The 24,701-nt window shown below is 42.9% G+C and overlaps 2 protein-coding genes across 9 annotated transcripts in view; both read right to left on the reverse strand.

Annotated features, from left to right (window-relative positions):
• Window positions 1–22,062, reverse strand: part of gk (glycerol kinase) — a 118,524-nt gene extending 96,462 nt beyond the window's left edge. For 4 of the 7 annotated variants that reach the window (XM_036128088.1, XM_036128085.1, XM_036128084.1 and 1 more), the window contains exons 1-3: window positions 21,825–22,060; window positions 3,451–3,524; window positions 3,247–3,353 (exon numbers count right to left, since the gene is read on the reverse strand). In XM_036128088.1, coding sequence (XP_035983981.1) covers window positions 3,247–3,353; window positions 3,451–3,524; window positions 21,825–21,917 — 274 coding nt within the window. In that variant the 5' untranslated portion in view covers window positions 21,918–22,060. Of the gene's footprint in view, window positions 1–3,246; window positions 3,354–3,450; window positions 3,525–21,824 lie in introns of all 7 variants that reach the window. The other 3 variants (XM_036128087.1, XM_036128086.1, XM_036128089.1) reach the window with 2 other exon arrangements.
• On the reverse strand, window positions 13,462–15,317 carry LOC110367413. Of its 2 annotated transcripts, none has more exons than XM_021313215.2 (3): window positions 14,741–15,317; window positions 14,550–14,660; window positions 13,462–14,272 (listed from the first exon to the last, which is right to left on the reverse strand). In XM_021313215.2, exons 1-3 carry the CDS (start codon window positions 15,177–15,179, stop codon window positions 13,893–13,895), a joined length of 930 nt encoding a protein of 309 aa, XP_021168890.2. In that variant the 5' UTR covers window positions 15,180–15,317; the 3' UTR covers window positions 13,462–13,892. The 2 variants fall into 2 exon arrangements, with proteins under 2 accessions (XP_021168890.2, XP_021168889.2); XM_021313214.2 differs by having other exon boundaries at window positions 14,547–14,660.
• Window positions 22,063–24,701: the final 2,639 nt, after the last annotated feature.

Below are 24,701 nucleotides of genomic sequence, written 5' to 3' on the forward strand. Positions count from 1 at the left end.
GATGATGGTGTTGAACACTGACATGAAGTCCAGGAACAGCATCCGCACATGGATGGTCTCCTCCAGGTGTGCCAGGCTCAGCTGAAGAGCGGAGGAGAAGGCGTCCTCAGTGGAGCGGTTCCACCATTAAGCAAACTGGAACAGGTCGAATGTTTGGGGGAGTCTGGAGACGATGTGTTTTTTTTTTTTGTTTTTTTTTTACCAGCCTTTCAAAGCACTTCATCATGATGGGAGTCAGTGGAACAGGCCGGTAGTCATTTAATGAGGTGACTTGAGGTTTCTTTGGCACCGGAATGATGGAGGCAGACTTCAAGCCTGCTGGCACCGTGGCTTGGCTCAGCGAGGTGTTAAAAATGTCTGTGAGGACACCAGCCAGCTGACCTGCACATTCCCTGAACACCAGCCCAGGTATGTTTTCGGGGCCTGGGGCCTTGGTTGGCCCGGGTGATGATGTTTTTAGTGGTACTGACGTCCACAGTGCATTTGTTGATGTAGGCTGACACAGTCATGGCATTGTCATTCATGTTGATCTTCTTGCCATATGTTGCTGCAGCTTTGAACATGTCCCAGTCAGAGCACTCAAAACAGTCCTGGAGTGCCCCCATGGCCCCCTGAGTACACACACTCACCTGCTTCACGGTGGGTTTTGCTCTGATCAGCAGGGGCCTGTATGCAGGAATTAGCATTACAGATAGGTGGTCTCAAGAGCCGAGGTGGGGGCTGGGGGCTGCTCTGAATGCGTATTTTATATTGATGTAAACCAAGTCTAGTGTTCTCTCCCCGAGTTGTAAAATCCATGTGTTGGATGTACAGGGGTGCAGTGGAAGCCTGCTGGAAAAGAAACGGCTCTAGATGCTTGACTAGCTAATCACACATTTTACCATTCGTTCCGCTGCTTTGTCCCACTGAAAGTGTGGTAATTGTAGGAATTTGGCACAGTATGCACACAGTACACCAGAGTATGTGGGAGCCTTTAGGCCAGGGGTGCCCAAACTTTTTGCACAGAGGCCCAGATTTGGTCACATGAATAAGTATGGGGGCCGACCATTTGGCCGGACATTCCTCGAACCATTACCATTGTAAATAAACATGTAAATATGTAATTTCATCACTTTGCTGTCTGCAGATAGGACAATATTGCAAATGAGAATCTGTTGTCAATTGTAGTCAATTGCAGTCAAATCCGATAGAAATGTGACAAAACTGTGGTCTGATCATCACAAAAAAGCAATTCACAGAGACTTTAGTATATTCTTCGCAGAATAAAACAAATTACCTGCATTAATGAGAAGGGTGATATTGGTGTTTTGACTGCAGTAAACAGGCCAGGTGTGGATCAAAAGCAGTGGTTTTAATGCGCAAGATGTCACACAGGTGAGAGTCACATAGTCTTGTCCTCACACGGTTCTTGTTAATGTTCATAACTGAAAACGTCTTCTCGCACAAGTATGTCGAGCCAAACAAGCTCAATATTTTCTTCGCAAATGTCCGAATCTCTTGGAACAAAGCTCAATGAACTCCAGTTGCAGGTGGTCTGCAGCGTCATTAGGATCCACGGAAAACGGTGAGGAAAAAAGTGTGATCTCCTTTTCAATAACTGCAAAATCCCTGAAACGCTGCTGAAACTCCTCATTCAGAAATTAAATGTTTTCTGCAAACCTCCTCATTTGCACACAAAAATTGTTCTCTGGAAAACTTGTCATAATTTCCTGCAGTGATGGGAAATGTGTGATATTGGGCCAACTCGTAACTCGCCTTTGTAGAATTTTCTTTTGATTCATGGGCTCTTGTGAAAAAACTCTGCTGTGCTGTCAAAGCAGCTTCCAGTTGCTTCAGTTTTTCGGTGCGTTCGTTCGCGGTTAACTTGTCGTAGTTAACGTGTTTCGTGTGGTAGTGCCTCTTGATATTAAATTCTTTGAAAACAGCCACAGTCTCCTGGCAAATTAGGCAGACAGTTGTTTCGAATCTCAGCAAAAAAGTACTCAGATTTCCACTTGTCCTTGAAACGGCGGCCCTCATTGTCAACTTTCCTCTTTTTCGTACTAGTTGCCATTTTCGTAATGGGTTCAAAATATTCTTTATGCTCGAGCGCGAATATGCTGTTAGCTCATTGGTCACAGAGCAGAACAGGGGATAGGAAGTTTACCGACAATTTTTTTACTCTCACAGTAACTAGCGGAATAAGTCAGAGCGGGGCCAGGGCAAATGACCGGGACCTTTAATAAAGCGGTTGGTGATGATGAGTTTTACCCAGAATGCACCTGGAGAAAATATCAGCGATCCACTTGGAAATTTGCATCATAAAGTTAAATATAAAAGTGAAAATAAAGCCAGTCATGCAGAATAACATTTTATTCAATATTTTACACCAACCACATCACTAAAATCAGTCGGTCTTTTACAGTTTTTTAGAAACAATGACTGAGTCCTTACTGTGTAGCAGTTATAAACAATTCGCCATAACAAAACTTGACATGACATTGTTGGCTCTTATGACGTTTGGGCATGCCTACTTTAGGCAGCCCTAGCAACAATAAACCTAGTAAGTTAATTCAATATAAAAGTTACTTTTATTTTGGCCTCCTGAGAGAGCGAGCTATAAGTCTCTGTCGAGAGGACAGAGTGATATTACACACTTGGGAAGAATATTTTATGCGCCTTATAATCCAGTGCGCCTTATATGTGGACAAAGATGCACAAAGACACATTAATTCACTGTGCGCCTTATAATCCCATGCGCCTTATGGTCCGAAAAATACAGTAAATAACAAAATTAGAATAGGTTTTCAAAATAATATTGGATGATTTTGGTGTGTAGGTTTTTTTGTTACAACTCTGTCTTTTGTGTTTTATTACAGGCTGTGCAAACAACTGCCCCTACGGGGATAATAAAGATTCTTGAACTGAACTTGAAAAAATATTTACATATTTGCCTGTTTCTCTTGATTGAAAAGTACCAAAAACATAACAAGCCGTAATTTTTTATTTAATATTATCTTCAATATTAAAATTTATTTAATGCAAACTTCCAGAACCCTTGCTTTTGCACAGGTGATAACATTGATGACCAATGATCCAATTGATCAGCAGCACCTAGCATTCACCACTATGAAAGCAGCGAGGGCATAGTTAGTGTTTTCTTTTGTTAAAAAAATACATTCATACTGTACTTTGTAACATAACTGTAAATGTGACTGAATATTTTCAAAGCTGACAATCATCGCTGAGTCAGTATAAGTGCTGTACCTTTAATGTTGGAAATGTCAATATTTAGCTGCATGAGTTTTTCACACGTGCGTTCCATGCATTCATACACCGACTGCAGAATTTCTTTGGGATCTTCCTCCACCCATCTGAACATGACGGAAAAGAGTAAAACAATTAAAAGATCACAAGGACACATTTGTTAAATAAATCCACATCAGACAGCAGGTGAGACAAAGTCCTTACCCTTCCTTGGGGAAGCTCTGTTTGATTTCCACTTGATGATGGCTGAGAAGCTCTGCGGTTTTTGAATTAAACACCTGAAAAATTAAGGAAAAAAGTAGATTCAGGTTACTATACCTAAGTTGGGCATACACTGTACCATTTTATGCCGTTTTTGGGCCAATTCAACAGTCGTGCAAGAATTTCAGCTTCATCGTGCATCATGCATTATCGTGCGGTCAGATGAAAATCAAACATGTTTGAAATACAGTCGGCCCTCGTGAGAGAATTCTGCTGTTGAAGCAGAATTTCCGCCAATCTCGTGCACTGCACATGTGCAAACAAGGGAATTTTTGTTCCTCTCAGACGGAAACATAGGAGTGGAGAGAAGCATGGCAGCAGTACATGTGACATGGAGTCAAACTACAGAGGAGCAACTCGTAAAATTGCCAAGGCAACACGTTTTGTTCTAGTGAGCCTCATATTTAACAGTGAGCATTTACATTTCCATCTTTTTCTTCTTCTGTTTATGTTTGGCTTCCGGAAAGTCCGACAAGCGCTATCTCTCTATGGTCTGATGTGTGGTTTTTGGACGTACAGTGTGAGCAGTCAGATCACATCAGAGCATCGAGCTGTACGGTGTAAGAACAGATATCGTGAGCTGTGAACTTTTAAACCCTGTGGTTTTGTCGTACAGTTGGGGCTGTATCTGTGTACAACGATTGCAAATATTGTACGGGGTATGCCCGCCATTAACCTCCCCTTTTTAGAAGTTAGAACTTACATCAAACTTAATAGTGCTTTTTTGGACACTCAGACACTTTACAAAACAATTTTTTTAAAACACAGAAATGTAAAAAAAAATCATACTACGGAAAAGCAAGTTTAAATAAGTAGGTTTTGAGTTGTGATGTGAAGTACTGTATTGAATCTGAGTTGCTGATGGTTTGGGGCAGTGAGTTCCAAAGGGTGGGGGCAGCAGCAGCGAAGGCTCTGTCGCCTAAGGTTCGGTGTTTGGAGCGGATGATGCTGTTGGAGGACAAGGGAGATGTGATCTCTGGACCGGGTACGGGTAAGTAGGCAGGCAGCAGAATTCTGTATGTATTGTAATTTGTGGAGATGACTGAAGGGAAGACCATATAGGAGGTTATTGCAGTAGTCCAATCTGGAGGTGATGAAGACATGTATGAGGATTTAAGCTGCAGAGTGGGAGAGGGACGAATGGCGGCAGGCGATGTTGCAGAGGTGGAAGAAAGACGTTTTGGTGATATGTGTTTGAGATGACACGGAAGAGTCCAGGATGACGCCGAGGTTACGATTGTGACCATCAATAGTGAGGCTGAAGTTTCAAACAGAAGGGAGGAGTGATTTTGGATCGTTGATGAGGAGTTCTGTTTTGTTGCTGTTGAGGTTTAGAAAATTATTGTCCATCCAGGTTTTAATGTCTGAGATACAGAAAGTGATAGTGGAGAGAATGACTAGGGTGGTTGATTTTGTGGATATGTAAAGTTGAGTGTCATCAGCATAACACTGAAAATGGAGTCCATGATGACAAACTATCTGTCCAAGGGGTAACATATAAATAATGGGCCCAACACCATGAGTGACAAGAGAGGTATGGTACTGTTGTGCTATAATAATGCCATGATGAATAGTGATGTCAGATTGAATTCTGAACAGTAATATGGAAGAGGTGACAAAGGAATTCCACTCCTGCTTCAAACATGGGACCCTCACAGGCATAAAGGACGGCCTCTCTTTCAGCAGGGTACTTCTGTAAACACCCCACAGATAAAAAGGGTCAGAGTGCTTCTGACCACTCTCTTCTGCAGCTCCCACACTCTTCAGACACCTCTTCTCCTCACTCCAAGCTGCTCAGACCACCTCTCCCTGGAGCAGACCAGGAAAGAGCTACTTCGGACCATGGGCCCTGCACGGGCCTGACCGATACACAAGCCAGCATCTGGGAGAAAACTCTCGTTGTCCGGGGACATGTCCGGGCAAATCAGAGTTAAGTCTGCTGTCTTAACCTCATCATCAGTAGCAGGGGGAATGATCCTGCCTGCCAAAAACAGCTTTGTTGCATCTCTTCTCAGCCTTTACAGGGAAGCGAACCCCAGACGGAGTGGAAAAGCCGGCAGAAGGAACCACTTTGTATGCTGACGAAAAACCTGCTCAATCGTGACTGCAACCGGGTCGGAGACTGTCTGCAGAACATCAGGCCTCCGATTCCGACCACATGTTGCTGCTGTTAAGCCATTAGCCGCTGCTGAACGAGCAACGGTTCCTCTTTTACTGCTTTCCTGGGATGACCAAAGTGGACCGACTCACATGAGGCAAAAGACAGGTTTGGCAGAGGGACCCAAACGGGAAAGTTTTAATGGCTAATTTGGGAAATGTTTGTAAGCCGTTTGCACACGGTGTTTTTGAACAAAGGGGCTAACATGATAGCTCATTGCTAGCATTCTGTACCATGTCATTGTCGAGTGTGTTTTTATGGTTATAACAAAGGTTATCTCCACAAGGGTTTCATACATTGATGGGACATTAATGTTTACGTTATCCAGCCCACTCACTATGACTAAAAATAAAGCTAAAGTCTTTAAAGTTAATGCCTAAAATCCGCTAGCCAAAATGCTATTGGCTCCTGTTAACATCCGTTTCCGGACATTCACAAGGAGCTTGTTTTAGAGCATAAAGCTTAATTGTTCTGCTCCGCCGTCGGCCGATAGAGCTATGAGCCTTATTCCCGCATTAATATTGAATATTAACGTTGGTTTTAAAGGCAATTTTGATAACTTTAGACTTTAACCTATTTAGCAACCGATCGCTACAGCTACCCCAGGCGCTCGGAGGGAGAATCGCATTAATAAGATCGGCCATAAGGTTTAAACGATTTTACTGAGCAATTCAGTCTTTAGAATATTATTTAATCAAAATAATGTTCTGGTTAACTGGGGCTTTGCATTGTGAATGGGTTGAAACACATGTCCAATGTTATTCTGAATTAGTCAAGCTAATTTACCCCAATTCCACCTTCATTAAGTTGAGCTTTGATTCTTTAACTTAAACAAAATATTATTTCATCAAATAATGTTTTGTTTAACTCAGGATTCACATTGTGAATGGATTGAAACACATACCAAATGTTTTTTTAACTCCATTCCATGCTTTTTGGAATCAGATCTGGAGTGAACAAGGATTCACTGAATTATTCTGATTATGATCAACCACTTTTGTTTGTCTTTTGCTTGTTTTTGCATGTAAATAGTTCCTTAGCTTAGCTTCTCTTTATCTTCATTTTGCTTAGTAGTTTAGTTAAGTTTCACTAGCCTAGTAGAGAGGATTTGTTAATCGAAATATTGTGTTAATTCAGATTGTGTTAAAACAGCATTACATAGTGAGGCTCTCTGGATGTTCATTTTATTTCTGTTATTAAATTCTTGAACTTGAAAAGAAGTTGTCACTCCTTTATTCTGTGTGTGTGCAGGGTTTGCTGTTAAAAGATCACTAGTGCTCGAATTCATCCTTTTCAACCATTGTCTAGATTTCAGCTTAGCAGCTGATTATCACCAGACAATACTTAACAGACAGGGAGTTATTTAATAACATTAAATAACTTTAAACAGTGTATAATTGCACAACAGTACATAACATTGTTAAAGGAAACACAATCGTAACGGTTGGAGAAGTAAGAGGTGAACCAAAGGTGTGCTGGACCGGACATGCCGATGGACGGATAAGAAGGGTGGTGTGGTTTATTGTAGTGAAAGTGACAGAGAGGAGAAGAAGGATGGACATGGAATCAGACTCAGCAGCAAGGCGGAGGTCATTGGTGACTTTGAGCAGGGCAGTTTCTGTGCTGTGGTGGGTGCGGAATACAGATTGAAAAGTTTCAAACAGCTGAGAGGTGTGGTTGAGTTGGGAGATGACTGAAGGTTCTAGTAATGGAAGATTTAAGATGGGTCTAAAGTGGTCAAGGTGAACAGGATTGAAGCCAGGTCTCAAGAGCAACGCCCCTTTTGCCGCTTAGGTAGGACATACAGGTAGAGTACGGTCATCAGCGTACGAATCAGTGTTGTAGTCAAGTCACTATGCCTCGAGTCCGAGTCCAGGTTCGAGTCACCAGTGTTCAAGTCCGAGTCAAGTCCAAGTCATTAAAAAAAAATCCGAGTCGAGTCCGAGTCGAGTCCACTACTCATCCGAGTCGAGTCACTATTGATCCAAGTTCATTGTAGGAACTTGCCGTGACGTGTGAGGTATGACATGAAGCAGTAACATTCCATTGCACTAATAACTCTTTCGCTGTAGTTACCCTTGGTTTTACTCGGTAAAACGACTGCTTTTTCCAAGTCTAAGACGTCTCCTAACCATGGTTTTTAAACATTGTTGTTATGGAACGTGCAACAGCGACTCGAGGTACGCTGACAGGCCGCATATGAAGGATGTTAAAGCCGCAAGCGGCGTCGATCGGCCCTCGCAGGCAAGCGCACTCCGGCCTATTGGCCACCGCTGCGGTGCCGGCCGGCGGGCGGGGTTCACGCACCGCCGGCCGCCCGCCACCGCAGATGCTGTCACACATTTTCCTCGCCCGTCCACCGGGCGATTCCCACAAACGCGTTCGGCAGAGCTCCCCCATTACTCACAACATATCTGGTGCAGATCGGTCGTTGCAGCGAGGAGATACAGCCGTTTGATAATGATAATGCATTTGGCCACCGGACCGGACTAAATTGTTCGGCGGGCCGGAAAATTTATACCGATTCCTGGACGGTGACTACCGTCCAGGAGGATGTTTTCTTCAAGACTGCCAAGGAGAAATGTGTGCGCTGGGTTCACCAGTGCGGTCGCCCTACACAACAGTTCAACCCGGAAAAAGTTACCAAATTCACCTACATATGTAGCAAGCATTTTGTTGGAGTAAGGGCCCAACCGAAGAACATCCTGACCCAATTCCAGCGACATCAAGTAGTCAGGTAAGAGTATTTTGGTGGCCGACATGTTAATAATGAAGCGCCTGCTACCATGATAGCATATAGGCTATCATGGTAGCAGGCGCTAACATGATACCCTGCTACCAGGATAGCCTACTCAAAAACATTTCAAATAAGACAAACATTAAACATATACCGATCCCTGGACGGTGATTACAAACAAAAAAACGGCCGACGACGCCATGACCGCCGCGCAGGAAAAAAAACCAAAGCTTACCGTTCGATCAACTCGGCCCGTTTTACGGTCTCTTTAAGCCCTCGACACTCAAGCCATCGTTTGAGCTGAAGGTTGGTGTGTTCTTCGACAGTTCGACCAGTAATCCGTGCGCCTGGAACATCGTCTTGGGAAAGTTTAACGGCTGCAAAGTCGGTCATATCGCTGTTTCTGTTGTGCGTGTAATAGCTGGTTGCTACGGGCATTCTCTACCTGTATGTCCTACCTAAGCGGCAAAAGGGCCGTTGCTCTTGAGTCGGTGACGTCACGTGCGCGGTACGCCATTACAAGCCTAAAGCCCCCCACTCCATGAAAGACCGACAGTTAGCAAACAACCTGAACAACTTCTACTGTCGTTTCGACAAAGGGACAGTACCGCAAACAACCCTCACAACACCACCCAACAGATCACCTCCACCTCAGTGACAACTCTTTCCATACACGAGAGAGATGTTAAACGCTTCAGAAGACAGAGCCCCCAGAAAGCTGCTGGACCAAATCCTCCACCATTATCCCTGTTCCCAAGAAGCCAAGGACCATAGGACTTAATGACTTTAGACCTGTCGCTCTGACCTCTGCGGTTATGAAGTCCTTTGAGCGCCTTGTGCTTTCACACCTAAAAGAAATCACCGATCCCCTCCTGGACCCCCTACAGTTTGCCTACAGAGCCAACAGGTCTGCAGACGACACTGTCAACCTGGCCCTTCACCACATCCTCCAGCACCTGGACACTGCAGGAACCTACACCAGGATCCTGTTTGTGGATTTCAGCTCTGCCTTCAATACAATCATCCAAGCTCTGCTTCAGGAGAAGCTCTCCCAGCCAAATGTGCCCGACTCCACCTGCAGGTGGATTACAGACTTCCTGTCTGACAGGAAGCAGCATGTGAAGCTGGGAAAACATGACTCTGACTCACAGCGCATCAGCACTGGTGACCCCCAGGGCTGTGTTCTTTCTCCTCTGCTTTTCTCCCTGTACACCAACAGCTGCACCTCAAGTCATCAGTCTGTCAAGCTCCTGAAGTTCGCGGACACCACTCTCATCGGACTTATCTCTGATGGTGTCGAGTCTGCCTACAGATGGGAGGCTGACCATCTGGCGACCTGGTGCAGGGAGAACAACCTGGAGCTCAACGCTGTAAAAACAGTGGAGATGGTTGTGGATTTCAGGAAGAACTCAGCCCCAGCTACCCCCATCACCCTCTGTGACTCCACAATTGACACTGTGGAGTCTTTCCGCTTCCTGGGAATATCATCTCCCAGGACCTAAAGTGGGAGCTGAACATCAACTCCCTCATCAAGAAAGCCCAGCAGAGGATGTACTTCCTACGGCAGCTGAAGAAATTCAACCTGCCAAGGACAATGATGGTGCAGTTCTACTCCTCCATCATTGAGTCTCTCCTCACCTCCTCCATCTCCATCTGCTACGCTGGTGCCACCGCTAAGGACAAGGGCAGACTGCAACGTGTCATTTGGTCTGCAGAGAAGGTGATTGGCTGCAATCTTTTATCTCCCCAGGACCTGTACGCCTCCAGGACTAAGGACAATGACAATGAAGATTGTGGCTGATCCCTCGCACCCCAGTCATAGACTATTTCAGACACTTCCCTCTGGCAGGAGGCTGCAGTCCATCAGGACCAAAACCTCACGCCACAAGAACAGTTTTTTCCCATTTGCTACCAGCCTTAAGAACAAGGCCAAGAGCCGCCCCTGAAACTGGACACTGTCTCTCTCCCCCGTTCAGGACTTACAAGCTTCTGCGTAACATTAACGCACAGTTTACTGAGTGTATATAGCTTCTGTATATATATCCATTTCATTTTATTTTATCTTTTGTCTGCACCATAAACACCGAGTCAAATTCCTTGTAAGTGCAAACCTACTTGGCAAAAAACTTGATTCTGATTCTAAGTTCTCCTTCTGCTCTGAGATCTCAGCAGGACCAAAACAACAGCGTCAGGCTCCACCTAGTGGTTGGAAGATTGGACGTAACAAGCATCACAGGAGCCTTCACACTCCAGGAGGAGAAATGTTCATGTCATATTTTTAACAATGCACCAGGTTAGTGTTTAAATTTAGTGTTCCTTTTGGTTTAATAACGTATTTTTTAATTGAATAGAAATAGCAGCTGTAGTATATCTGGTGTCCTCTGTTTTCTACCCTGGATCTGTTTGATTATTCTGCCCCACAGCATGTTTGTGAAAACAATTGTCTCAACATTCAGGGAGAGGCTTTGGTCCTTACAGCCACCACATTACTTTGTTTACAGCTACCATTACTTTACTAATTTGCTGTTGAATGTTAATATGTTATTAGTACCAATATGTCGCATAACTACATACAACTAAATCTTGAGAATCAGAATTGAATCCATTCTTGAAATTTGAAACAATACCCAGTCCTAGCAGTGGTCTCTGGACTTGTTCTGCATCAATTGAGTCTAGATCCTGCAGACAACACCTTTTCAGTTTCCTGAGGAAGAAGAGCCATTGTTGGGCCTGTTCGCAGTCCAGGAGAGGTCGAAGGAGATATGAATGCCCAGGAACCTAATGCTGTTCACATGCTCCACCACCTCCCCCTGTATGTAGAGAGGAGCATGTTCAGTCATCCTGAGCCTCCTGTAGTCTATTATTACCTCCTTGGTCTTACTGGTGTTCAGAATGAGGTTGTTCCTGGAGCACCACTGTGTTAGATTGCTGACCTCAACCCCGTAGTGGAACTCATAATTGTTGGAGATGTCTGCAAACTCCACCACTGTGTTTGTGGGTGGGCAGAAGAACAGTAGTAGAATTACAGAAGTAGAAACCTAGCTCTTTCTAGTTGGACAGCAAGGGAGATGACAGCATAACTTTGTGTGCTGGCCAGTAGATAAGTAATTGAACCCCTCAAAACAACTAAGAAACTTCAATTCATAAACTAAGCAGAGGGATGGGCGACAGACTCAAAGAAACCAAAACAGAATGCAAGAAAACATTGCAATGGAAGAAATGGCGATCTCTGCCGAAGTTAGCAGCTAATACCTCGGAGCCACGGGAGGGCCTACCTGGCCTAATGATGCAAATCGAATAGCTGCAAAAAGAAATAAAAAACAGATTGTCGACTTTTAAAGATGAAGTTAAGGCCTTCAAGAGGGAGTTTGAAACATTTAGGTGGATATAAAAAAGAGACTTATTGACACTGATAAAAAGCTGCAAGACCAGCAGGAAGCATCAAACAAAGCACAAACACACATTGGCAACCCAGGACAGTGGTGAGTGGGTCATTGATTTGCATCTGACTTAGGCTATGTTCACACTGCAGGCTTTAATGCTCAATTCCGTTTTTTTTTCGTGAAATCGGATTTTTTTGCACGTCCGTTCACATTTCCAAATATATGCGACTAGTATGTGATCTCCTGTGTGAACTGCATTTATACAACTGAAGTGTCCCGCATGCGCAGTAGAGGTCGCGATGACGTCATACGTAGCAAGCGTGCTCAGTGTTTACGGAAGTAAACATGAATCATAATGCCGCAGCGTACATTGCATTCTTTAAGTTGTTCTCCGACAGGAGCAGGCACATTACGAACGCAATCTTTTTAAGAAGATCAAGAAGAAAGAGAGCCAGATTTTTGGCAATGGCGTTTTGTGGGGCAGTAATAGCAACGTCTGTACAGAGAACCGTGTGGGTGCGGCGCCGAAGTCAGGAAAGTGATGTGAGCGGCTTTAGTGATACGAAGTTCCTTCATAACTTTTGAATGAAAAAGGTAACCTTTATGTGCGTCTGTGAACGGATCTCTTTAGCGCTCTCACGCAAAGACACACATCTTCGGCTGGCTATACCAGTGAGTAAATGCGTTGCCGTGGGGCTGTATTGGCTTGCAACAGGTGCTTGTTATTGCACAATAGCCAACCTCTTTGGCATAGCCAAGTCCACCATCTGCTCCCTGGTCCACGACTTCTGTAAAGCTGTTTGTGATATCCTCATGCCGGAGTACATAAAGCTACCTGCAGGAGGTCATCGAAGGCTTCAAACACAGATGGGGTTTCCCGCAGTGTGGAGGAGCAATAGATGGGAGTCATATCCCAAGAATTGCCCCAGAGGAGAAACACACAGACTATTTCAATCGCAAAGGGTGGCACTCAGTTATCCTGCAGGGAGTCATGGATTTTGGTAAGAAATAGTGATATTTTCTATTTTAAAGTACTGTAGAGCATTAAATAAACGCGGTATTCCAACAGCTTCACCAACATTTATGCTGGATGGCCAGGAAGTGTCCACGATGGCCGTGTTCTGAGGACTTCCGATGTTTATTGCCTGGCAGAGAGGGGGGAGCTTTTTCCACCAGTAAGCGTTTAACATTCTAGTTCTAGTGACTGATGGAAGAGTTTGTGATTAAAATTTTGTTCATGATGTATTATTTCATTTGACTAGTGTATTTTACAAATTTTAGAACACTGAAAAGATAATGGGTGTTCAAGTGCCAATCATGCTGCTTGGTGACCCTGCTTACCCCCTTCGAAGCTGGCTGTTTAAAGGATATTTGGACACAGGTGCGCTGACAGCTGAGCAACGATGCTTCAACGAACGCCACAGCAGAGCCAGGATGACAGTGGAGTGTGCCTTTGGTCGGCTGAAGGGCCGGTTGAGGTGCCTTGGTAAACGCCTAGATGTGGACATCTCTGCTGTAACCAATGTCATAAGTGCATGTTGCACACTCCACAACATGTGTGAAACGCATGGTGAGGCCTACGAGGAACCTGGTGCACCTGTTCCTCCCATTGAAAGATGGGCAGATGGAGGTGATGTAGCAGATGTGCAGCCCGAGTCAGAGAAGCACTCACTCAGTTTTTCAGTAACCAACGTTGAACTACCAACATTTTTATTTTTGGTGGTCCACTGTTAACACACATGTTCAAACATTTTTGTTCAATACCAGCAAAATAAACTTTTCAACAACATTACCTGTTTATACTGTCTTACATCAAAAATAGTATGGCTCTTGTAGTGCAATTGTATTATCAATTTTAAGAGCATTTAACGATGTTTTCGAATACAAGAACAGCACAATCCATATGAAAAAATACTGCACCTTTGAAATTCAAGTACTAAAGTAAACTTAACCTTTCACTGCAACTGCAGTCTTTAAATTAAAATGCAGATCAGCATCCTTCAAAACAAAAATCAGGACTTTTCAAAAGTGCTTACATTTCATCCTCATCTTGAGACTGGAAGGCAGGAGGATAATAATGGGTATGAACTGGTGTTTCACAAAAGGATTAAGTGACATGTGAATGTGGATGAGCACTGTTGAACACCAGTAGTTGATGTAAATCCTGAAGAAAAGACAGAGGTCTGATGTTGGATGGACCCGAAACCACAGGAAACGACGAGGAATGAGTAGGAGGTGCTCTTGGGCTGTAAGGCTGTGAAGGCTCCATTGGAGTATGGTAAAAAGGTGGCTGAGGAGGGTGGCTTGATCTCTCCAAGAACTGGGACAGCGTGGAGAACATTTTACGTTCATGGTCATGCTGAGCTGCTTGCATCTTCAATAAAAGATCAGTTTCTTCATTTTTTAGGGCACGACCAATCTTGTCAACAAAGACGTCCAGAGTTGTCTCCAGCTTTGACTTTCTTTTTCTCTTATTTGCAGATCTTACTGTATTAAGAAAAAGAATAGAGCAACAATTACATATAATTGTTATTTTTCTGTAAGAGTAAGAGAATTTAAAACTATGATAGAATTACACTATTTTATTTACTCATGGTAATAGCAAGTGTAGTTTATGGACCTTTACAATAAATAAAGGAATTTCGGGAAGCAAGCAGAACATAAAAGGAAATATTTCCTCATTAAATAACGCACAAAATGACTGTTTTATACAGTAGTAGGTATGTCTGGGTAAACTGACAAAATATAGAGTATTTCTTACAACCAGTGGATGTAGAAGGTGTACTGCTGTTAAAGCTTGTATCATCAGTTCTTGATGTAGAACTTTCCTCTGAGGTTGAGGCAGGAGTTGAAGGTGAGGCAAGCATCCCATCACCTACGTACAAATGACAATAGGTCACACATGTCATCACGTTATGTCACAGCTGATTATTGTCTTATATGTAAATAACCCACTTGTATCGCCACTATCGCTGCTGCCTCTGTTAGCTGCAGGACCTGGGCTCCTCTCCTCGGTCTTCTCTTCGGCAAAGCAGCTATCCACCAGGTATGGTGGTTGAACCCTGGGCTTGTCTCCTAAAACACTGTCCAGCTCTTCGTAAAATGGACAGGTGACGCGTCCATGTCCGCTTCGTTTGTTTATGTCTTTAGCCTCCTTATATTTTGCCCAGAGGCTCTTTATTTTCCGTTGACATTGGATCCAGGAATGTTTGTATGCCCGCTCGGCCATTTCTCTGAAAATGTTTTCAAATATCCCCCGTTTCCGATAAGACCCTTCGAGTTTAGCCTGATTAGAGCTATCTCTCCAAATATGAATTAAGTCAGCAACCTCACTTTCTCTCCATTGACTGCTCTCCGTGTTATCTTCCGCCATGGTTGTTCGTTTTTCCCGCATTCGCTTAGTAGGACGCAGATTAGTGACGTTTGTCGAGTATCAATGACGTGTAGGTCAGGTGAATGCGACCTGGCCGTACAGACACAAGTCGCATTTGAAAAGATCAGATACGTATCAGGTTCAGGACCACATATACAAGTGGCCTGGGTCACATTTGAAAAAATCCCATCTGTGTCGTTCAGACTGTCATGAAAAGATCAGATACAGGTTGCATATGGGCAAATATAATCGGAATAGGGTCACTTCAGGCTGCAGTGTGAACGTAGCCTTAGAATGCGTCTAGGAGGATGGGTCTCCGTGTCCTTAAAAGTGCACCAACTTCATATTGCTCAAGTGCGAACCACCAGAATTGATAAAGACTCCTGAATAGGTGTCGAAAATTTTTCAGAAAGAACTGAACGAAAGTCCGGTTGCCTCCGATTTAAGTATGTTTGCTGTTCACTGGCAAGACAGTCCCAAGACCTATGGCAACCCCAGAGAGGTAGTGGGTGAGATGTGGAGAAGAGGGCTCGAGGAGCCGATCAGCAGCACGGAACAGAAGGACGACGCGATGGAGAGACAGATCCAACAGACATTTCCGTGGACACGCACCTCCAAGGCATCTCACACATTGAGCAGTGTGAGCCAAAGAGCGAAGGAGAGACTACTTTCCCTGATGTGATTAAAATGTGTTTGGATTAAAAAAAGCCAACAGCGCTTGTCTTGGGGCTGTGAGCGTAGTCCTGCATGGCCGAAGTCATGCTTCAGAGTGCCACCTTAACGTTAATCTGCCTGATAGCACATCTAATGCGGCTGTTAGCTTGTTAGCTGGTTAATGTTTACGAGCGCAACTTTCTCTGGTGTGATTAAAATATGTTTGGATTAAAAGAAAAGAAAGTATTCCGAATACACTGTTTATATAGGCTGAAAACCAAATAATCAGATCATAACGTGCATTTCTTGTGCCTGGCTTTATTCAAAGTTGAAACTCTCTGACTTTAGCAGAGTTGTTGGATTTCCATAAAGCAACTGTCTTGTATTTATTGGTGGGGGGGAACAACGCAGGGGTGCGTGGGTGCTGACTGTTCTGGGCGCATAGAATGGACCCATACCAGGTTCTGAGAGTGGTTGAGACAGAGAGCGGGAGGAAGTTATGATCTTCCCAAAATGTTTTGTGCTGCACAGCACAGACCAGACCTCCCAGGTGAAATGATTGCAATTACACAAATACTAAGTGATGCACATAAAAACAAAAGTAGTAAAGTGGTATCAATATTGTATAAAAGATTGATAGTTAGTATGAAATAAACAGGTTAAGAAACTACAGGAGGACATTGTCAGGGTTTAGGTTTTGATCGGGTTTTTGTTTACTATTTTTTCAGTTTTTCCTCCTTGTTTGGGATTTAGTTATGATTTGACTTTATTTTCTGTTAGTTTTCAGCTCCTCCTTCCTCTCACTTAGCTTTCCCTTCCCTCCCTCTGCAGTCAGCCACACCTGTTAGTCATTAATCAGCCAGACTCATTTCACCTGCCAGCCTCCCTACTTAAGCTTCCCTCTGCTTCCATTCCTTTGCCGGTTCATCATCAGACATCAGTACTCCACTTGTCTGCCAGTTTTTTGCTCCTGCTAGCCGTTTGTTTCCTGCCTTGGTTTTTCCTTGTTGTCTCGGCCTGCTGCTGGATCTAACCTGTCTCCACTCTGAACCTCAGGAAAAGCTACTTATCCTGTTGTGACTCTAACCTACAAGTATTCACTCTGCCTTGCTGCTTATTCTGCTGTGGTTTTGGCCTACAAGTATTCACCCTGCTGTTCTGCTAATCCTACTCTGGTTCTGGCCTACAAGTAAAGATCCAGCCCAGCTGCTATCCTGTTGAGACTCTGATCTGCAAGTATTCACCCAGCCAAGCTAACAATCCAGTTGTGACTTAGACCTGCAAGTGTTCAACCAGCAAAGTTACTATCCCGTTGTGGCTCTGCTCTTGCTTACCCTCTGCCGTGCTGTGGGACCTGCTGCTGTGCTCTGGCTCACTCTCTGCCGTGCTGTGGGACCTGCTGCTGTGCTCTGGCTCACTCTGCTGTGCTGTGGGACCTGCTACCGTGCTCTGGCTCACACTCTGCCATGCTGTGGATCCAGCTACTGTGCTCTGTCTCCAAGAACTCTCCGGGCCGTCAGCTCCTGCTCTCATCTGCACCCCTGTTCCCGTGCAGGCCTGCTTCTCTGGTTTCATCATCCACCATCCCATCTACGATTCAATAAAGACTCTCAATTTCAATTCCATGTGTGTGGTTCTGGGTTCATCATAGACAAATCCTGACAGACATAAGTAATATGTAGTACAGTATTTGTAAATCTTAATTACTACTTGCTCTAGGAATTGGAAAATTTACTACTGGAAAAATGTAGTCTGATATTTATTACATTCCTGTCCGTGCACCAACCCTGCTGGAGACTGTGTGGAGAGCAGGATGTGGGTAATTTGGGAAGATCTTGGGGTACAGCATGTCAAGAACAATACTGAGACTAAAAAATTTCTGAGAAAATTTAGCTTCCTACGGTCTTCACAGCCCCAGCAGCGGCTGTCGAAAGGTGCCGTGTTAAGTCAATGGAGCATGTCCCTGACCTCCTAGGAGCCTCTTGCTAGCAGCGTTGTCATGGAGACTCACTGACAGCTGCAGCCCTGTGTTATAGGGCTGGGTATCATCTAGGATGAGCCGATTCGATACGATTCTCGATACACAGCTCACGATACGATACGATTCTCGATACATAGCTCAGCTTGATTTGATTCCAATATCGATATTTATTACTTTGAATTAATGCTCAGTGATTCAATCACCAAAATCAGCCAAATATTATGTTTATGTTCTATTTATTGATCACTGACATATTAACAGGAAAATAAAGTGCATTTGCCTCAATGCATTTAACATGTCACAGAAACCAAAAATGTGCCCAAACATCTGATTTTAGGGACAAAGGAGCTTCTAAAATCCTGTCGGCTGTTCCACAAATTCGTCTCACTTGCTCTCCTTCGCTGTGAACTGTAATGGTTGCGCTGTAATAACGCCCCCTAGAGGTTGGGAGGTATATCGATATTGAAAGCCAGAATATCGATATTAAATCGTTTTTAAAAATATCGATATTAATCTTTATATCGATTTTTATGCACAGCCCTACTGTGTTACTCATCATTATCTTTATCATGTGGGGGACTGAGTAGAATGTGTGATTTTAGTGTCTTTGGAGCATTTCTGCAGCATGTAGCAGAGGCAAATAGGAGTAAAAAATGGATGTTTGACACCTCATAAAATAGACATGCTTTATCTGATATGGCCCAGATTTGTTGTGGAGCTTTCTCTCTAAAGCAAGTACAGACTCTGACAAGCAGAAGTTGGTAGGACCTTCCTAGAGCTACTGCCGGTTAGCAACATGCTAACCATTATCCGCTAACATGGTTGTGTTTGGTATCACCGGGTAAGTCTACTGTTAGTTTGGTCCAAATCCTGTACTGGGATGTGCCTCAAATAGGGGTGCCAATACGTAATGTCACCAAACGTGACCAAAGTTCATGGGTCAGATTGGCCTCCTTTAGCAACTCAGCCTCACCACATCTGGGCCCAGAACTTAACATTTGACCAAAATGGTGTGTAGTGCCATTTCCCACAGGTGGGTGGTGCTGTATTGGCCAATTGGGTCATGTCTGGGCATCATGCCAAGTCCTGTTGGAAGCAAAGGCCCAATAGGAAAGCATGTGAAATCCAAAATGGGGGGGAAAACTGACACATGGCTGAAAGTCACATGAAAATTTTAAAATGTTAACAGAAAGTGACTGTGCGAATTTCAGATTCCTACATTAATCACAGCCACTGCAGTGAGCGTCGAAAGTTGCCATTCTTTCCCAATTGAGCCTCTCCCTCTGGCCCTCAGAGTTCCGTCGTCATGTAAACTCACTGACGCCTGCAGCTGGCCCGTCTACTCAAGTGCAGACACTTTGCGTCAGACTCTGCCTCATTGAAATAGAATGGAGAACATTGCTTCGCACAACACTTCATATCTCCTGATCCGTAAATGGTAGAGATGTAATTTTTTCTGCATTTATTTCGTAACGGATAGGGGAAGAAGACAAGCTATCGCTTTTTGCTGGAAAAACTTTATTAAAGGCGTAAAAAATTATGATATAAATGGGATTTTTATGGAATTTCAGAAATCCTCTAAAAACGGTCCAGAACAAATCGCTGTAGCTCAAAAAGTATAAGAGATATCAAAATAATTCTTTCACCGTGAGTATCAGCAGGCTTTTGAGGACTATGGTGCTCATTTTTATGTTTGTACAAGAATCGGTGTAGGCACAGCGACGATGTAAAAAATTGGATGATGTGGGAAAATGCAGCTCCAAAGCGTTTTTAGGATTTTGCACATTTGCTACTCCCGAACAAATTGTTCCTGCATAAAAACCGTAACAGTTATCCACAAAATTCCTTTTTTGTGAGTGCCAGAAGGGTTGGAACATTCATGTGTGAAAGTCTCATGCCTGTACATAAAACAGTTTAGGAGTAGCGACGATGCGAAAACTTGTGATGTTTGGGATTTTCAGACGTCATTTTTCAAAACCGCTCCATAGGAAATGAATGGGGGAGGTTTCGGGTTTGTGTCGGTCTGAGGTGATTTGCGAAAAATCTATAAATGCCACACCAATGAGGGTTACATTTCCCGAATCCTGACAAAAATACCTACATTTTGATGTATAATTTGTCTACGTAGAGTGAAAATTGAGCGAGTAAGGTGAAGTTGTTCAGAGTTTTGAAATCTTTAAAAAAGCTAGAGTGGGCCACAGCACTGCCTCCTCATTGCAAATGCTATGGCAGGCGCCTAAAGAGTCCGTTTAGAGGTGAATAGTAATAGGCCCTGCCCATGCATTTGCATTGGGAGGCAGTGCTGTGCGAAGCACAGCATGAGGGGGCAGTGCGCCTCAGGCAGGCGCCTAATAATATATAGACGCCTTTAGAGGTGCATAGTAAAAGGTGCCTCCATGCATTTGCATGGGAGGCAGTGCTGTGCGAAGCACAGCATGAGGGGGCAGTGCACCTTGCATGAGGGGGCAGTGCGCCTCAGGCAGGCACCTAATAATATATAGACGCCTTTAGAGGTGCATAGTAAAAGGTGCCTCCATGCATTTGCATGGGAGGCAGTGCTGTGCTCCGCACAGCACTGCCTCCTCATTGCAAATGCTATGGCAGGTGCCTAATAAGATGAATAGACCTATATGTATTGATCGTGTTGATTTTGAGCTTGATTTTTCCAATAATTAGGATTCAAATTTTTTTTTTTATTAATAATGATAATAAATTATATATTTAATTATTTATATTTTCATAGGCCGAGTTCATAAATGGTCATATATTCACCTAATCTGATCTGTTTTATATGGTGCTAGTAATTCAAATTCAACAAATTTATGTGAATGGAGATTACCTTACCTTGTTAAAACATGATATCATGTGAAAAAATGTTTTAAGAATAACCATAAAAAAACAAAGGTTGTTTTTGATTAATTGATCATTCACTTCTTTTTGCCTTTTATTCGATTTAAAACATGCACTTTGACTCTATTCTTTAAATAATCACATGTCTTGAAAGCTTCCAAAATACATCAGGGAGATTATATTTTTCAAAATTCTCCCCTCGCGAGCTAGGGCAACGGCATAAGTGCACCCTCCTACCTGATAGTGTGGCCTGCTACAGTAAAAAAGTTTGACTGCCCTGCCAGGCCACGGCATCTCTGCTTCAACACACCGGACTCTAAAATTAGCTCATTATCTGAGCTCAGCAGAGCTGGACTGCATGCCAGTGACTTCTTTCAGCCATTCAATGCAGTGTAGCACAAAGGACACCTACAAGTTGAAGGACACCCGCCAAAGGTCTTCAGCTTGAGACCAAACTGGAATGGAGTAAAGTTGAATTTTGAGATCATTATGTCAACTCTGCACACCAACCTTCCTGTTCATGTTGAAAAATAGCATCACCACAGCATGATGCTGCCACCACCCTGTTTTACTAAGGGGAGTTGTTTAGGGGGGATTTGCAATGGAAGTTTTTTTTTTTTGTTGTTGCAGTCTTGGTGCTGCCATTTCTTCACTAATATTCTCTATCAGACCTATAAGGCCAAACTAGAAAGAAAGAAAGAAAGAAAGAAAGAAAGAAAGAAAGAAAGAAAGAAAGAAAGAAAGAAAGAAAGAAAGAAAGAAAAAGGTTTTAACCTAAAAAAGATTGTGATTGTATGTACGTTTTGACGCCCTGTTTTTCAAACCTCGAAATATTGCTAAAGAGATATGGTAGAATTTGTTTAAAGTAAATTAAAAAAAAATGTAGTTGTCCTCTTTCAGCCAGCGGATCCACAGTGTGTGTCTGGTATGTTCATAGAAATGACTTTAATGTTTGAGAAAAGCAGGATGAAAATGTTTCGAAAAGCTCTGCTAAAAACAATTCAACTGTAAGAAGAATCAAGAACCTGAAGGCTCTATTGTACATATTCTGGGAATTCGTGAGCACAGCAAGGCAACACGAAAGCTGAATATAAACGTGAATATGGGTTCGGTCAAGAGCACTGCCACCTGGAACACATAAAGTAACTCCCTTCGGACCTCTGTCTGTCTGTCGGTCTTACCAGAAACCGAGTGGAGCTCGTCCCCTGGTCGATAGCAGCAACCAGCGGGCCCAGCGTTATCCGGTGAGAGGACGCGGCCATGGAGCTGTTCATGGGCAGTCCAAGGAACTGAAACCCCGATCACCAGCACCGGTAAAACACAGTTATTACAGCGTTCCAGCGCGTGGTGAGCCGCAAATTTATGACGTAACGGGCTTGGCTTTTTCGTCTTCGATTTTCTTCTTCTTCATGGAATTGTTTGGCGGTTGGCACGCAACGAAATGGTGCATTACCGCCACCAACTGGTATGGAGTGTGGATCAGAATGGCTGCTGCTCATTTATACTAAACAAAGCAAAAAACAAAATCAACAAAACCAAAATTAGATTCAAATCCTCTCAATTACATTAATTAATCTAAGATAATGAAAAACAATTACATAACACTTATCTCTTAAGTTTTTTTCTAAGTATTTCTATCAAATCAAAGTGTATTCTTTTTTTAGATTTTGAATCATTTCCCTTTCTCTTCTATACTTCTTACAGTGTACCATAACGTGTTCGACTGTCTCTTGTTGCTCACAGTATTCACATCTGCCAGTGTTATGCTTACCTATTTTGAATGATGTACTATTTGATCCTTATTTGTTTCTTCTCTTCTGTTCCTCCCTGCACATCTCATTTCTCCCACTCTCCTCTGAATTATGTAAAACCACCATCCTTTCCTCTCTTCCTCCCATTGCTTTTGCCACCTTTCCTTCATCTTCTGTTTAATAATGCTCTTTATTTCCATCTTACTAATTTTAACTGACACATCAATGTCTTCTCTTGTTGTAGCCTCCTTTGCAGCCTTATCTGCCATTTCATTTCCTTTAACTCCCATATGTGCTGGTACCCACAAAAATATGACTGTAATACCCATCATTTGAATTCTGTATAATGTTTGCTGGATTTCTATCAAAATATCTGGTCTACTGCCTGAGTGATTTCTCTGTAAACTGACTAGAGATGAAGATGAATCTGAACAAATAATCACTCTCGGAGGTCTTATTTCCTCTACCCATTGCACTGCAAACAGAATTGCTAGAATTTATCCTGTGTATACTGATATGACTGAAAGTCTGGAACAATAAAGGATACTATTAATATATTCCTGTATTGTATTTTAATTCAAAATAAACCCCCTGACCTTGTTTTTCTTTCCTAATAATGTAAAGTCTACTTTCGCTTCAGGTAGTATCCAAGGTGGTACTGCTGGCAGTGGAACTGTTGAACTGAACATTAAATCAGTTAATTCTAACTCTGTTGCTTTTTGTTTAACTGTCCACGCAAAGCTTTTTCTCTCCCTCTTCTCCATTTCCCAACAAGATTTTAAAGTGCTTTGTGCTGGATGATCTTCACTATGGCCCTGTAAATTAGCCCAATAGTTCAGAGATAACTGAATTCTTCTCAACTCAAGTGGCATTTCTCCCATTTCCACCTGTAATGCTGCCATTGGAGTTGTTTTAAATGCCCCTATACATAATCTCAAAGCCTCAAACTGGATGTTGTCTAACTTTTTTAGAGATGAACATGATGCAGATTCATACACCACACAACCATAATCCAGTACTGATCTAATTAATCCACAATAAATTGCCTTCAATGCTTTTCTGTCAGCTCCCCAATCACTTTCCACCAAACATCTCTTAACAGTTAACACCTTCCTACATTTGACTTGTATTTTTTGGATATGTACACTCCATGTTATTCCCTCATCAAACCATAACCCCAAAAACTTAGTGTTTTACTCTTTCTAATTCTTGATTATACTTAGACTTAGACAACTTCATTTGTCATTTTGTATGCACAGAGTGCGTACAGAACGAAATTCCGTTGCATACAGCTTGTAAATTGCAGTAAAATTAAATTACAGTATAAGGTGCAGCAGTGATTTAAAGTAAACAATTGAAATGTAAACAATGCAGGAGAAAGTCACAGTGTACAGGTGAGTAATAAAAAAAAACATTGTATGTGCAAAATTGATTCTGCAAAGGGCATTTGTGCAAGAATACAGCTTTGTAAATTACAGTAAATTTAAATTACATTATACGGTGCAGCAGTGATTTAAAAGTAAACAATTGAAATGTAAACAATGCAGGAGAAGGTCACAGTGTACAGGTGAGTATTTTTAAAACCAAAAAAAAAAAAATACAACTGCAAGCAGTTATTAATGGGTTCCAAGCCCACCCACGCCCCGCCCCCGTGACCATGCTCCTGGACTTCGTGGACAGCGTTCAACACCATCATCCTACAGCAACTGGTTAAGTTAATCTAATTAAGTAAGGCCTGTTTTACTTTTACATCACTTTCATACCTTACAAATCCAGGGGTACCACTGAGGGGCATCAGAGGGCAGGCTGGGTCTTTGTCATCAGAAAAATTTATCCTTTCTAAAAGATGATAAAAACTGATTTGACCCCAGGTGAAATCCCGCTCTCGGCCAATCCTGAGCAAGAAGTCCCTGTATATTAACACTAGGAGTTACCATTACCAGCTAATATTAAAGGATCTTTAGAGCCAATCAGACCCTGGTTCTTCCTATATCAAAGAAAAAAATTGCATAAACCGTAGGTCTTTGTGTGTCTGAAGCAAACAGTTTCCATCCTTTACCATAAAACCATATTGAACATAATGCGACATCACAGTGTAGATGTCTTAACACAAAAAAATCAAACATGTGAGTCAGTGGAACAGAGCAGTTAAACAAACAGTAACACAATATGAAAAGAGTCCGAACGTCAAGAACGCAAAGTTAAGAAAGCCTTCAGGCCTTTCATGGCACAAGGCAGAAATTAATCCAATCGCGCTTAGGGTCTCTGTAGGCAACTCCTCCCGTTGAAGAATAAGAAATCAGAGTT

The sequence above is a fragment of the Fundulus heteroclitus genome, chromosome 24 (genome assembly GCF_011125445.2).
Source record: "Fundulus heteroclitus isolate FHET01 chromosome 24, MU-UCD_Fhet_4.1, whole genome shotgun sequence".
Classification (NCBI taxonomy): Eukaryota; Metazoa; Chordata; class Actinopteri; order Cyprinodontiformes; family Fundulidae; genus Fundulus; species Fundulus heteroclitus.